This window comes from Hirundo rustica, chromosome 9 (assembly GCF_015227805.2).
Source record: "Hirundo rustica isolate bHirRus1 chromosome 9, bHirRus1.pri.v3, whole genome shotgun sequence".
NCBI classification, from domain to species: Eukaryota; Metazoa; Chordata; class Aves; order Passeriformes; family Hirundinidae; genus Hirundo; species Hirundo rustica.
Genome location: NC_053458.1, coordinates 29,550,280 through 29,562,895, shown reverse-complemented (window position 1 = coordinate 29,562,895; position 12,616 = coordinate 29,550,280). Strand labels below are relative to the sequence as shown.

General features: G+C 51.4%; 1 protein-coding gene across 1 annotated transcript in view; it reads right to left on the bottom strand.

Annotated features, from left to right (window-relative positions):
- ACBD6 (acyl-CoA binding domain containing 6) overlaps positions 1 to 9,622 on the bottom strand; it is an 81,899-nt gene extending 72,277 nt beyond the window's left edge. The window contains exons 1-3 of the mRNA XM_040073483.1: positions 9,425 to 9,622; positions 2,463 to 2,527; positions 1,871 to 1,967 (exon numbers count right to left, since the gene is read on the bottom strand). Of these exons, the coding sequence (XP_039929417.1) occupies positions 1,871 to 1,967; positions 2,463 to 2,527; positions 9,425 to 9,622 (360 nt within the window). The remainder of the gene's footprint in view (positions 1 to 1,870; positions 1,968 to 2,462; positions 2,528 to 9,424) is intronic.
- Between the last annotated feature and the right edge of the window lie 2,994 nt (positions 9,623 to 12,616).

Genomic DNA, 12,616 nt, shown 5'->3' with positions numbered 1-12,616 from the left:
TGTAATCGCTATTTATGATTCATAATGATATGAAAGCCAAACTGTTCAAATTTGTAACATGCACTTTATACTGCTTTTAACCAAGCATTTGGAGTATTTCATTCACAATCTATGGAAAGAAAAATCTGAAGGAACCCTGCAGATGAGCATGTAAAGGAGACACAGTGACAGTGATGAAGCACCCTGTAATATACCCACAGCTCTTTTCTATAAATCCAATTCGAAATTTGAAGACTAAAGTAGCTATTTTATCTCCATCCCCTGACACGCGCATCTCCACCATTTCAAAGAACAGAGCTCCCTCTCGTGGCTCCAGAACGTGCATTTGGTGGGGAGAAGGAAAAACAGGAGAGCAGCACGAGATGCATCAGAGAGGACTCCGGAGAGCATTTTGGTCCTATAAAAGTGGAATAAAAGGATGATGTAATAAGGAAAGGTGAATTCTTGTGAAGAAAGTGAAGCCACCTTTATTTCAGCGCTGACTTCTAAATTACATTTTCTGCTAAGGTAATGTCTTCACCTTAGGGGAATAGGGGAGGAACAGTGCTGCCAGCCTTTCTTGGTTTGTTGTATGGGTTCTTTAAAATATTTGTTTTGTAAAAGCACGTTAGTCCTTTTTCCTGGCTGACAGTTTTGTAACCTCTTCAGGTCACAACTCTGACAGTAAGTGTTTCTCTGAAGCAAGGAAGTGAACAGAATACCCAAAAAGCTAAGTCTGTCACCACGCAGAAAAATTTGTTCAGGAAAGCACTGAGTATTTTGTTAGAATTTTTTTTTTCGTTTTTTTATTAATATTCATGTGTTTCACTTGACACTTACTTCATTCAGGATTAGAGATAGGTTTTTACTAATTACTTTATTTCTGTATGATAATTTTAGCCTGGACAAGAATTTACCCAGCAAGCAGCCAACTTTGACTAACTGCACAGCACATAAAACTGTTTTCTCCAAGGGCATCAAAAAGAATTTTTTCCAAATGACAACCTTTCTTTGCTGCAAAAACACTATGAATGGCATGAAACATGAATTAGTGAAGAAAAAAAAAATTAACCTTAGGTCTCAAGAACAGCATCAGAAGACAACTCAAAATCAAATTCTTGATTCACAGGATTGTGCCCACACAAGATTTTGCTTCCAAAGCACAGGAGCATATAAGAACAAATTTCTGACTGCGAGGACAAATTACCATGCCTTCAGCATTTTACTATTAGTGAAATATCTCCACCCTGTTTCCAAAGGCTATACTTTTTCTAAAGAGCAACCCTCCTTAAAAGTTGTATAAAAGTCAGTCTATAAACAGGAGATATCATTAAGGATTCAATCAAGTAATAAACCTGGTAGATGAAATACAAATTAATTAAAATGACAGTACAGTCTCCCTATACCACACAGATACAGACTTGTTATGTTGGAGTACCTAATCATAATCAGATTTGGTAATTTGCTGCATGGAAACAAAAAGGAAACATTTTTAGAATTGATCATTCGGTTCATGTCACTTTCATGGAGATTGCTTTCTATTGATCAACATTTAAATAGAAGTTGAAAAGAGAAGGATGAGAAAAGGATAAAAAGTATCCTTACATGCTAAATACAGCATGAACCAATAAGAGCAAAATAAATTAGATCACTACAGCCAAACCAACCCTGTGCATGCGCTCGCTGGAATCAAGATGATTATGAATGAAAGAGATGGTTCTTCAAGCTTCAGTCATAACAAAATGAGAGTTTTAAAAACGGATTTAGACTTTAATCTGCTCAAAATGAAGTTTGCCATGCAGCAATTAAAGCCTGTGAGAAGCTGAACCACTGTCAGCTTCACAAAGACGACGCCGGTTTGTTTTCCGAACGTTATTTCCACGTTTCCTACCTGTGGATTCCAGCTGGGGTCGAGTTTTTTCACTGCAGCGATGTACTCCTGCATAGCTTGCTGAGGGCTGGTATCTCCCAGGGCTTTCCAAGCCTCCCTAAGAGCAACAGCAAAACATCAGTGAGCCCCTCAGAGACAGCACAAGGTGTTTTTGTAGTGACATCAGTGGAACACAGCGAACAGATTCATCTGGGCATGCAAAGCCGTCATTCATTCAGCTTGAAATGGTCAACTTTCCTCTGAGGCCATGAATGGCCAGTGTCAGCGCAGCTCTGCTGTGAAAGGATCTCTCAAGGGATCCTGATCCAGGCTGGAACACAGTTTGTGTCCACAGAGCTGCAGCCATTTTCACATTTTTGCTGTATGCACGTCAGTTCTGGAAGGCAGACAGTAAAATACAGGAGTCTGGCATTTCACATCTGTATCAGGCATAGCAGCAGACACTTCCCTGTTAAACAAAGGATTTTAAAGCCATTTCAGAGGCAACTCTCCGAGCTGACATCCCCTAGGTCCATAATTTGTCAACAGATGAGACAAGATGCAACAAAAAGTAGAGCCAGAATTGCTAGGGATGACAAGGATTTCCTCTTACCATTTCTGCTTTCCCTCAAAATCAAAGAAGCTCGGCTTGGGGGTGTTACAGGTTCCAAGTTTCACCTAAAGAAAAGAAATTTCCTTCTGTCAGAACAAAACAAAGGGGACTTCCGCAAGGAAAATTCCGTGTTCTGATGGTTTCAGGGTAACCATGTCATAAGGCCAGAAGAAAAGGTTTTTTTAGGAAACAACTTCATCAACCCCATCTTACCCCTGCATCCCTGGGTTTTCTTTGCATGATGCACGGGAAGCAATTTTGTTGTGCAGCTCATTTCTTTTGCATGCATTACCCACAGGGATAACAAACGAGTGGCTTCTCACTAATATTATGTTTATTACCCAGCCAAATGCCTCATCCTCCACCAGTGTGAAGAAAAATTCTGTTGATTAGGGTTTCTACAGAGACGATTATTCATTATGGCTGAAATTCACCTGCTTCCGCGCAAAGCTCGAGTAAACAGACTTTGCTTAATTATTTTCAAGGTCCTCTGGAAGGCAAGGGGACAATCTTGGAGCAAAGGAATGCCAGGCAGCTCCTGAATTTGCCTTGAGGCACCTGGCTGCAGGAAGCACTGCATGAGAGACAAGTCAAGGCCTGAGAGGCAGAGATGAACCAATCTGTCAGAATCAAGGCAGAAATTAAAATGCGTGTGGGGGGGTGCAATTTAAAAACACAAGGAAGAAAGGGAACGAGCCAGACCCCCGTGATAGATACAAGGGAAAAAATGTCATAGCCAGGGTAAAAAGGACTTGGTGCCAGTGGGATTCAGGCAGTTTTCCGCGTGTAAAAGGTTTTTTAACACAAGGATGATGGGTGAAAGGCTGGAAGCCAAAGATGAACCAGAGCAGCAGCTCCTGGGAAGCAGTTACCACAGCAAGGCCCCCTAGGATGGGGCACGGCACAGATGGGGACCCCAGGGAGGGGACACAGGTACATCCTGGAGGTGGCAAAGGCTTCTGGAGAAACGTTCTGTTAGCCAAGCAAAACCAAACTGCACCCAGCAAAACGTTTCATGAAATATGCTCAAGTGTTCAGGCAGGTGAAGTGCTTAAATCAACTAACAATTCTTCACCTTAACAGGGTGGGGATTTTATGCTGAGGATGGAAGCATTAATCAGGCGTTAAAGAGAGCATGCCCGTGCTGAGAGCTATTTATTAGTTACACTATGTTTTCATTTAAAGTGTTAGAGGATACGAGTGACTGTAACTAAAATTAATTTTCTGTACATCTGACTGTCTCCCAGTGAGCAATTCATCCAAATTAGAACATCTTAGCTGGTCTTTAAAACAACATATTGCATTTCATGGAGAAATAGGAGAATAGGCTAGCAACAGTTAAGTTCCATGAATCAGTCACAATTCATGTAGTCTAAATGTTTTTTTTCTATGCTCTGAGGTGGATTGGACCACTTGTTTTAAAAAAGCAAAACAAACTAGGGAATAAAATGCAAATTCATTATCTGCATGGAAAACGCCTGCTTGGCAATTCTTTAGCTCAACAGCCAACCTGCAGAAATTGGCCAAGATAGATAAAAAAATAAATCTGTTTTAATATTAATTTTCCACTGCCATCATCAAAACACGACAGCAGTTTCCTCTCTGGAGATTTGGCACTCAAAGGCTGTTCTAGTGCTGGGCAAGACTGTTAGTAACATTGATAGTAATACAAATCAAGGAACAGTAGTTAAATTTCATCCATCAAGAGGGGAAAAAAAATGCACTTGTGCCCTGCTTGCTATTTTAAGGTACATTAAAAAAGGCTTGCAGTGGTTTTGTTGGAAAGAACAAGCCACAAGATTTTGGCTCCTCTCTTTTTGCCGCAAGACTCACAATGCAGGAGAAACCAATGAGGAATTTAACACAAAAGGGGACCCGAGCCTGACAGCTGAGGAAGGGGAGTTAAACATGCCAACACTGACAAAAAGACAAAATTTTGTGCAGGACTCTGTCCACTTGCTACTTCCCTGGAGGACCTCAAAAGCTGTTTTACTCCGTAGCCAGCACGAAGCCAAGAGCCTGTATTAGTATTTTAAATTAAGACTTTCTCATTCTGTGTCCAGAAAACAATTATTGAAGGTCTCTAGGGTGCTGACTGGTCACTTGATGCTCAGCTCTCCTCATTTACAGTTCATCAGCTGCATTAAAAGAACATGACAGCCAGAATGCATTAAAAACTTCCTGGTATTGCTTCTGCATGCAGAGTTGCCTGCAGGCACGGTTCTCCCGAGTCTCACAAACGTGACCCAGGCAGCCCCACATAGGCAGTGTCTGCAGACATCTCCATCTGTGGCCAAAATAAATTAGGAAACCTCAGACAAGGCCTTCACCTGAGAGCTGAAGGTCAGTGCCATTCAGAAGAGCGAGAGATGTTCATGATGCCTTAAGTTTTAGCTTTCATGTTTTTCAGATTCTGTGCTGCCCAGGGGTGCATTTCGGAGCCTCACATTAAGTGTCAGTGAGCTCTCTTCACAAAGTACACAAAACAAATCCTTTTCCTGCTGAAGACCAAGGACAACTTACAGGCCCAAGAGCACAGACAATAGTGGACTAAGGGAGGAACAAGAAGGATGGGACTTCACAACCTGAAGCTGTAATTGGACAATTAAACCCCAATATGCAAATGGACCAAAACTTATAAAAGTGTAAGACTTGGTGACCGGGCAGACATTTTGTGACCATTCTTAGTCCACCTTGGGTGTAGCCCTGGTCAGACTCTGGTCCTGCCTGCCCAAGATGTATCCTAAAGGCCTTTCAATAAATACCTGCTTTATTCTCTGGCTCTGTCTGGTCTCTGTTTCAGGACAGCCTTCCCAAATTATCACTCAGAGGTGTGTTAATGCTGTTCACCATCCCTGTGCACCTTCAGCTGCTGCTCCACACAGAGAGAAACCTTGAGATTCTCTTCACACCTTACTCCACGACTGGTTCTCCCTCCCTAGTAGTGGCTAAATGGTTCTTTTTTCTGCCAATATATTTATATGGTGGGGTGTTCCAGCCAAATATTCCTACCTGATTGTAAATCTTGTAAGGTGAATTGTATTTGCAGCCTCTCTACGGAGCAGTAACAGGAACAGAACCTCCACGGACAGCAGGACTAAGCTCTCACTGTACACAAGCCAAGTAAGCTAAATTGCTTTTCCAAAACAGCAATTCCTGCCCGTTGCTGCCCACAGCTCTGCCCCAACCCATGGGAAAGCTCTGACTGAAAATGGGGTGTAAGGAAGGACAAGCAAACACCAGCCACAGAAGGGAGATCATGATGACCAAGGGACTGCATGTCCCAGAGAGACAGAGAGTGACCCTGGCAATAACCAAGTCAGTGCCGTCGCGTGGCCCCATGCGACAGGAAGCTGCAGGCAGAAATTCCTGTGCTCAGGGCACACTTGTGGCATCACGTTCCACAATACTTGAAAGACGTCATGCGAATTTGGTATTATATCCTTGAGCCACACTCGGAGACAGTACAGGCCCCCTTCTGCCATCAGCACTGGATTTCCAGCCTGCCAGCACCACTCAGCATTTACAGGGACACATCCTGCTCCCAGCAGGGCAGTTTTCCCAGTCTGATTACTTCCAGCAAGTTCTGGATCCCCTCCCCTATCTAAATCACCGCTGCTACATTGGTCTCCATCACTGCACCTTCTGAACCTCAGATTTTGACATCCTCCACATGACGGGCAAGCGCTCCCTTCACTTCACCACTACAGACACAAGGCCCAGACTGTGATTTGCTCAAAGCCACACGGTGGAAGGAAAGGAAAATCAGTCCCAGTCCAGAGCCTTATGGACTAGTCTGCTCCTCCTTTTGTAGGGCAGAGTCATAAACTCAGCAACATCTTCTAAAAACCTCACTGGAGATGACAACTAAGCAATTCCCTTATTTTCAGGTCTCTGACACATAAACAAAATCAGAGAGAAAAGTAATAAAATCCTCAAATGGCCTCCAATAAAAGGTAATAAAATTCCAGGAAAATGCCTATATACCCAAACAGTTTGAAATAAATAATATACAGTATTTTAACAGAGAGCTCAGCTGTTACTGTCACCTCTTTTATGACGGTGCTGTACCTTAAATCAAAGCCTCTAGTGACACAAAACACTAAACTGGGAAAAGACAAGGATGCCAAATCAAGGACAGTGGACAGATCTGAGTCAGCACCTTTTGTGCGCCAGCAATTCCACCGTCCACCGGGGTAATATATTAGCAGCTCATTATGCATCCTGATACGGCTGCTATAATTAAATACAGAAAACTTGCATTAAGTGCCTTCCTTTTGATTTAAAGCACAAAATGCTGCAAAACTTGAAGTTAGCAGGGCATAGTCCTGCAGTGGCTGTGCTAGCAAACCTCTCCCATCGCCGGTGCCAGCACCAGGCACTCTGTAACAGAGAGAGCACCTTTCTGAACTGGGAAGGCACAGAAATCCAGGAGCCAAGCACAGCCTGAAACCAAGGAGCACAAAGACACTTGCTGTCACATCCTGCTTGGTCAGGGACACAGGAGAAGGACACAGAAGTGCCCTGTTCTTTTCAGTGGAAGGCAACTGGAAATCTGTGCTGACAAAGTGTTAATTGTCAGCTTTCCCTGACTTGTATCAAAACTCTCGTGAAACAGCTTCTGATTTTCGCAGTTTTTAACATTAAACTCCTCATTGGTTTTACAGAACTAACACCAGGAAACCCTCTGTAGTGTGTGGGCAATCATGAGCTGACAAGCAAGCAATCCCTTCCCGTTTCCACCCAGGACAGTCACAATGCATTTGAAACAGAGCAAAAAATAAAGGCATTATTTGCAACAAGCATCCTGAGAATGCTTGTTCAGACAAAAAAAAAAATATAGGAAAGACAGCTTTTTCCTCTCATCCTGGGCATTGCAAAATTCTCCTCGGTTTTTTGTTTTTTTCTTTTTTTCTTACAAGGGAAAGAGAAACCTGGAGTCCTGTTTAAGCGCTAAGCACAGTCTGAAAACAAAACCTCACGTGACCAGCCTGCTTTTAACATAATTACTGGTCCACAAACCACAGCCTGGGAGCTGCCAGCTTAGAGGATAATTAAATATTGCACAAAAAAATTGAGAGCACTTATGCATGGCAGCAGTAGGACACAGGTAATCCATGTGGGAGGAACACATATGGAAGATGTGTACACCCAGCTGTGTCTGTTCATCCAAATGAGTGGGATCCAGTTCCCAAGCTGAAGCAGCACCTCTTGCCACACACTTGAGCCATAGAATCACAGAATGGTTTGGGTTGAAGGATCACTTGGTTCCAACCTCATGGCATGGCCAGGGACACCTTCCACTACGACAGGTTGCTCAGAGCTCCATCCAGCCTATAGCTGTAGTTCTACTCTTTCATCTTCCGGGTGTAACAACACTTAGAGTTCTCTGTTTCTCCGAGTTAAGCGATTGTTACGTCCTTTGCAACCGGCGCTTTCTTTGGTTTGTTTGATGTAACCTCCCCCGCAGGAGCAGGAAGAAGTTACATTGTGTATTCCCAAGGGATGCATCCCATAGCTTGCTCAGTTCATGGGAAGGGGAAATGGGGGTTGTGCTCAAGGTTACCAGAGCCAACCAGCTCAGCCGTGGAGTTGGTTCTCCACACCAATTTAAACCACAGTGGACTCTGCCGAAGCCAAACCAGCGCCACAGAATCATTAAGGTGAGAAAAGACCTCCATGATCGTTCAGTCCAACCTCTGGCCGAACACCACCACTCCCACTAAACCACATGGCAAAGTGCCGTGCCTGCTTGGTTTTTAAACACTTCCAGGGATGGTCATTCCACCACTTCCCTGGGCAGCCCATTCCAGCATTTGCCCACTCTTTCAGGCAGGAAGTTTCTCCTAATATCCAACCTGGACCTCTGCTGGCAGGACTTGAGTCTGGTTCCTGTTGTTCAAAGGATGCAGAGTCAGGGCCACCCACACTGAGCGAGGGTGAGAGGTGAGGAACAACAATCAGGGTGATGGATTTACAGGATCATTTGGTTCGGAAAAGACCTCTGAGACCACCGAGACCAACCTCAGACCTATCACCAACTTGACAACCAGACCACGGTGCCAAGGACCACGTCCAGTTGTTTCTTAAACGCCTCCAAGAACAGTGACTCCATGGCTTCCCTAGGCAGCCCCTTCCAATGCCTGACCACCCTTCCAGTGAGGAATTCTTCCTGATGTCCAGCCTGAACTGCGCCTGGTCCAAATTAAGGCCATTTCCTTTTGTCCTGTCACGTGTTACTCAGGAGCAGAACCCGACCTCCACCTGGCCACAACCTCTTCTCAGGTGGTTGCAGAAAGCAACAGAGCTCCCCCGGAGCCTCCTTTACTACAGGTTGAGCCTCCCCAGTTCCCTCAGCTGCTCTTCACCAGACTTGTGTCCCAGACTCTTCCCCAGCTCTGTTCCCTTCTCTGGACATGCTCCACCACCTCAATGTCCTTCTCGGCTCGAGAAGCCCAGAACCGAACCCAGAATTTGAGATGCGGCCGCACTCATGCCCAGCGCAGGGGGTCGGTCACTGCCCTGGGTCCTGCTGGAACTGAAAACTTCTATTCTCTCTGTTATTTAGCACCGCTCACACTGTGGCTGATACAGCCTAGGATGCCCTTGGCCTTCTCGGGCTCATGCTCAGCTGCTGCTGTCGAACAGCATCGCCAGGTCCTTTCCCGCTGGGGCACTTCCCCACCACTCCTGCCCCAAATTTCGCGGGGCTCTGTCCCAGCAGACCCCATCCAGCTCCACCGCGGGTGCAGCCGGCGCCGTCCCGGAGGGAGATACCGTCGCTCCCGCCATCACCCGGGACGGAACTTTCCTCCTCGGCACTGCTGCCACGCAGTGGGCCGCAGCCCCGCAGGCACGTGGCCCCGGGAGAGCCCCAGCCCCAGGCCCGGCCCCTCGGGGCACCGCACCGCACCGCTCCCGCCCCGGGGCCGCGCTCAGCCCGCGGGCCGGTCCCGCCTCACCTGCTTGTAGCGGGCGTACAGGTAGAGCAGCTGCTCCTTGCTTGCGGCCGGCAGCAGCGAGGGGAGCCGCTCGGCCGCCTGCTCGAAGAGCGCGGGGAGGTCGCGGCCCGGCAGCGCCGCGCCCGTGGCCGCCGCCTCGGAGCCCGAGCTGAGCTCGCCGCCGCTCCCGCCCGCCGCCGACAGCGGGGGCGACGCCATGGCGGCCCGCGCCCGCCCCGGTCCGCCGCACAACACGCTCCCCCGCCGCGCCTCGGTACGCGCGCCCGCGCCGCCCGCGGGAAACGCGCGCCGCGCGTGAGGGTTCCGGGCGGCCGCGGTTCCGCGTGTCGGCGAGCGGCGACGCGACGTAGAACGACAGAATCGTTTAGGTTGGGAAAGATCTCCGAGATCATCGAGCCCAGACGTTCCCCCAGCAGCACCAACGTGTTCGCCGCTAAACCGTGTCCCCAGGTGCCACGTTCACGCGTCCTTTTAGCGCCTGCAGGGATGGTGCCTGCCCTGGGCAGCCTGTCCCAAAGACTCACAACCCTCTCCATATGAAAATTACCTAAACCTCCCCTGCCGCAACTTGCGGCCGTTTCCTGTCATCCTGTCGCTTGTTACTTGGGAGAAGAGGCTAACACTGAGCTCATTCCACCCTCCTGTCAGGGGCTTGTAGAGAGCGAGATCTCCCCGGAGCCCCCCCAGCTCCCTCAGCCGCTCCTCACCAGAATTTTGCTCCAGACCCTTCCCCAGCTCTGTTACCTTTCTCTGGACTTGCTCCAGCACCTGAATGTCCTTTCTGAACTGGGGGGCCCAGAATTTGACACGGGACTCAAGGTGTGACCTCCCCAGTGCCCAACACGGGTTAAGGGGGTGGATCTTAAAGCTCACCCAGCCCCACTCCCCGCCATGGCCATAGACACGTCCCACTGGACCAGCTTGCTCCAGGCTCCATCCCACCCGGCCTTGAACATTTCCAGGGACGGGGCAGCCACAGCTTCTCATGGCAGCCCCTCCCGCGCCCCCAAACCCGCTTCGCGCCCGGCTGCCACCCGCATCCCCCGCGGTCCCGTCCCGGGGCTGCCACCTCCCTCTCCTCCTCGTCATCACCTTCCTCCTCCTCCTCCTCCTTCTGCTCTTCCTCCCGGGACCACTGGAGGGCACTCGCGGGCCGCTCCGGGATGATCCCGGCGAGTGTGGGGCGAGTGTCCGGGACACAGCGCCCGGCGTCAGCCGGGATCCTCCCGGGAAACAGCGCCCGGTGTGGCCGGGATCCTCCCCGGACACAGCGCCCGGTGTGGCCGGGATCCTCCCGGGACACAGCGCCCGGCGTCAGCCGCGATCCTCCCGGGACACAGCGCCCGGTGTGGCCGGGCTCCTCCCGGGACACAGAGCCCGGCGTCAGCCGGGATCCTCCCGGGACACAGTGCCCTGTATGGCCGGGATCCTCCCGGGACACAGCCCCTGGTGTCAGCCGGGATCCTCCCGGGACACAGTGCCCGGTGTGGCCGCGATCCTCCCGGGACACAGTGCCCTGTATGGCCGGGATCCTCCCGGGACACAGTGCCCTGTATGGCCGGGATCCTCCCGGGACACAGCGCCCGGCGTCAGCCGGGATCCTCCCGGGACACAGTGCCCTGTATGGCCGGGATCCTCCCGGGACACAGTGCCCTGTATGGCCGGGATCCTCCCGGGACACAGTGCCCTGTATGGCCGGGATCCTCCCGGGACACAGCGCCCGGCGTCAGCCGGGATCCTCCCGGGACACAGCCGCTGGTGTCAGCCGGGATCCTCCCGGGACACAGCGCCCGGCGTCAGCCGGGATCCTCCCGGGACACAGCGCCCGGCGTCAGCCGGGATCCTCCCGGGACACAGCGCCCGGCGTCAGCCGGGATCCTCCCGGGACACAGCGCCCGGCGTCAGCCGGGATCCTCCCGGGACACAGCGCCCGGTGTGGCCGGGATCCTCCCGGGACACAGTGCCCTGTATGGCCGGGATCCTCCCGGGACACAGCGCCCGGCGTCAGCCGGGATCCTCCCGGGACACAGTGCCCGGTGTGGCCGGGATCCTCCCGGGACACAGCGCCCGGTGTGGCCGGGATCCTCCCGGGACACAGCGCCCGGTGTGGCCGGGATCCTCCCGGGACACAGCGCCCGGTGTGGCCGGGATCCTCCCGGGACACAGTGCCCGGTGTCAGCCGGGATCCTCCCGGGACACAGTGCCCTGTATGGCCGGGATCCTCCCTGGACACAGTGCCCTGTATGGCCGGGATCCTCCCGGGACACAGTGCCCGGTGTCAGCCGGGATCCTCCCGGGACACAGCGCCCGGTATGGCCGGGATCCTCCCGGGACACAGTGCCCGGTGTCAGCCGGGATCCTCCCGGGACACAGTGCCCGGTGTCAGCCGGGATCCTCCCGGGACACAGTGCCCGGTGTCAGCCGGGATCCTCCCGGGACACAGTGCCCGGTGTCAGCCGGGATCATCCCTGGATCCTCCCGGGATGCGGTGCCGGGTTCCCATGGGTGACCCTGCCCTGCCCTGCCCCGTCGTCCCGGCCAAGAGCCATCCCAAAGGTGGTTTATATTTATCCCGGTATCTTCGGGCGCAGCTGTCGAGTCTCATCTCCCTCCTTCCTCCTCCACCCCCGGCCGTGGCGAATGGCAGCCCCGAGTCCCCGGGAGCCCTTGGCCACCCCGCAGCCCCCGGGCCGCTCCGGGCAGGGGGGGCAGCGAGCTGGGGGCCTTGGTTTTGGGGTCCCTGTGCCACCCCGAGGCGCCGGGTGGATGAGGATGAAGGTGCTTCCCGCACACGCCGTGGTCTCTCTGTTTGGCGTCTCCCACCCACATCCGACTCGCCCACAGGATAGAAAATATCCTGAGGCGGAAGGGACACACGAAGATGGAGTCCAGCTCCTGGCCCTGCACAGCACAGCCCCAAGAGTCACACCATGTGCCTGAGAGTGTTGTCCCTATGTTCCTTGAATTCTGTGAGGCTTGGTGCTGTGACCACTTCCCTGGGGACCCTGTTGCAGTGTCCAGCCACCCTCTGGGTTAGGAACCTTCTCCTCTGACATCCAGCCTCAGCCTCCCCTGACACAGCCCCATGCCATTCCCTCAGGGCCTGTTGCTGTGATGCTCCAGCTTGCTGCCTTGGCTGTGTTGGGCCTTTTTCCACCTCTAAGAAAAGCCTCTGGCACGCAGTGAGGCTGT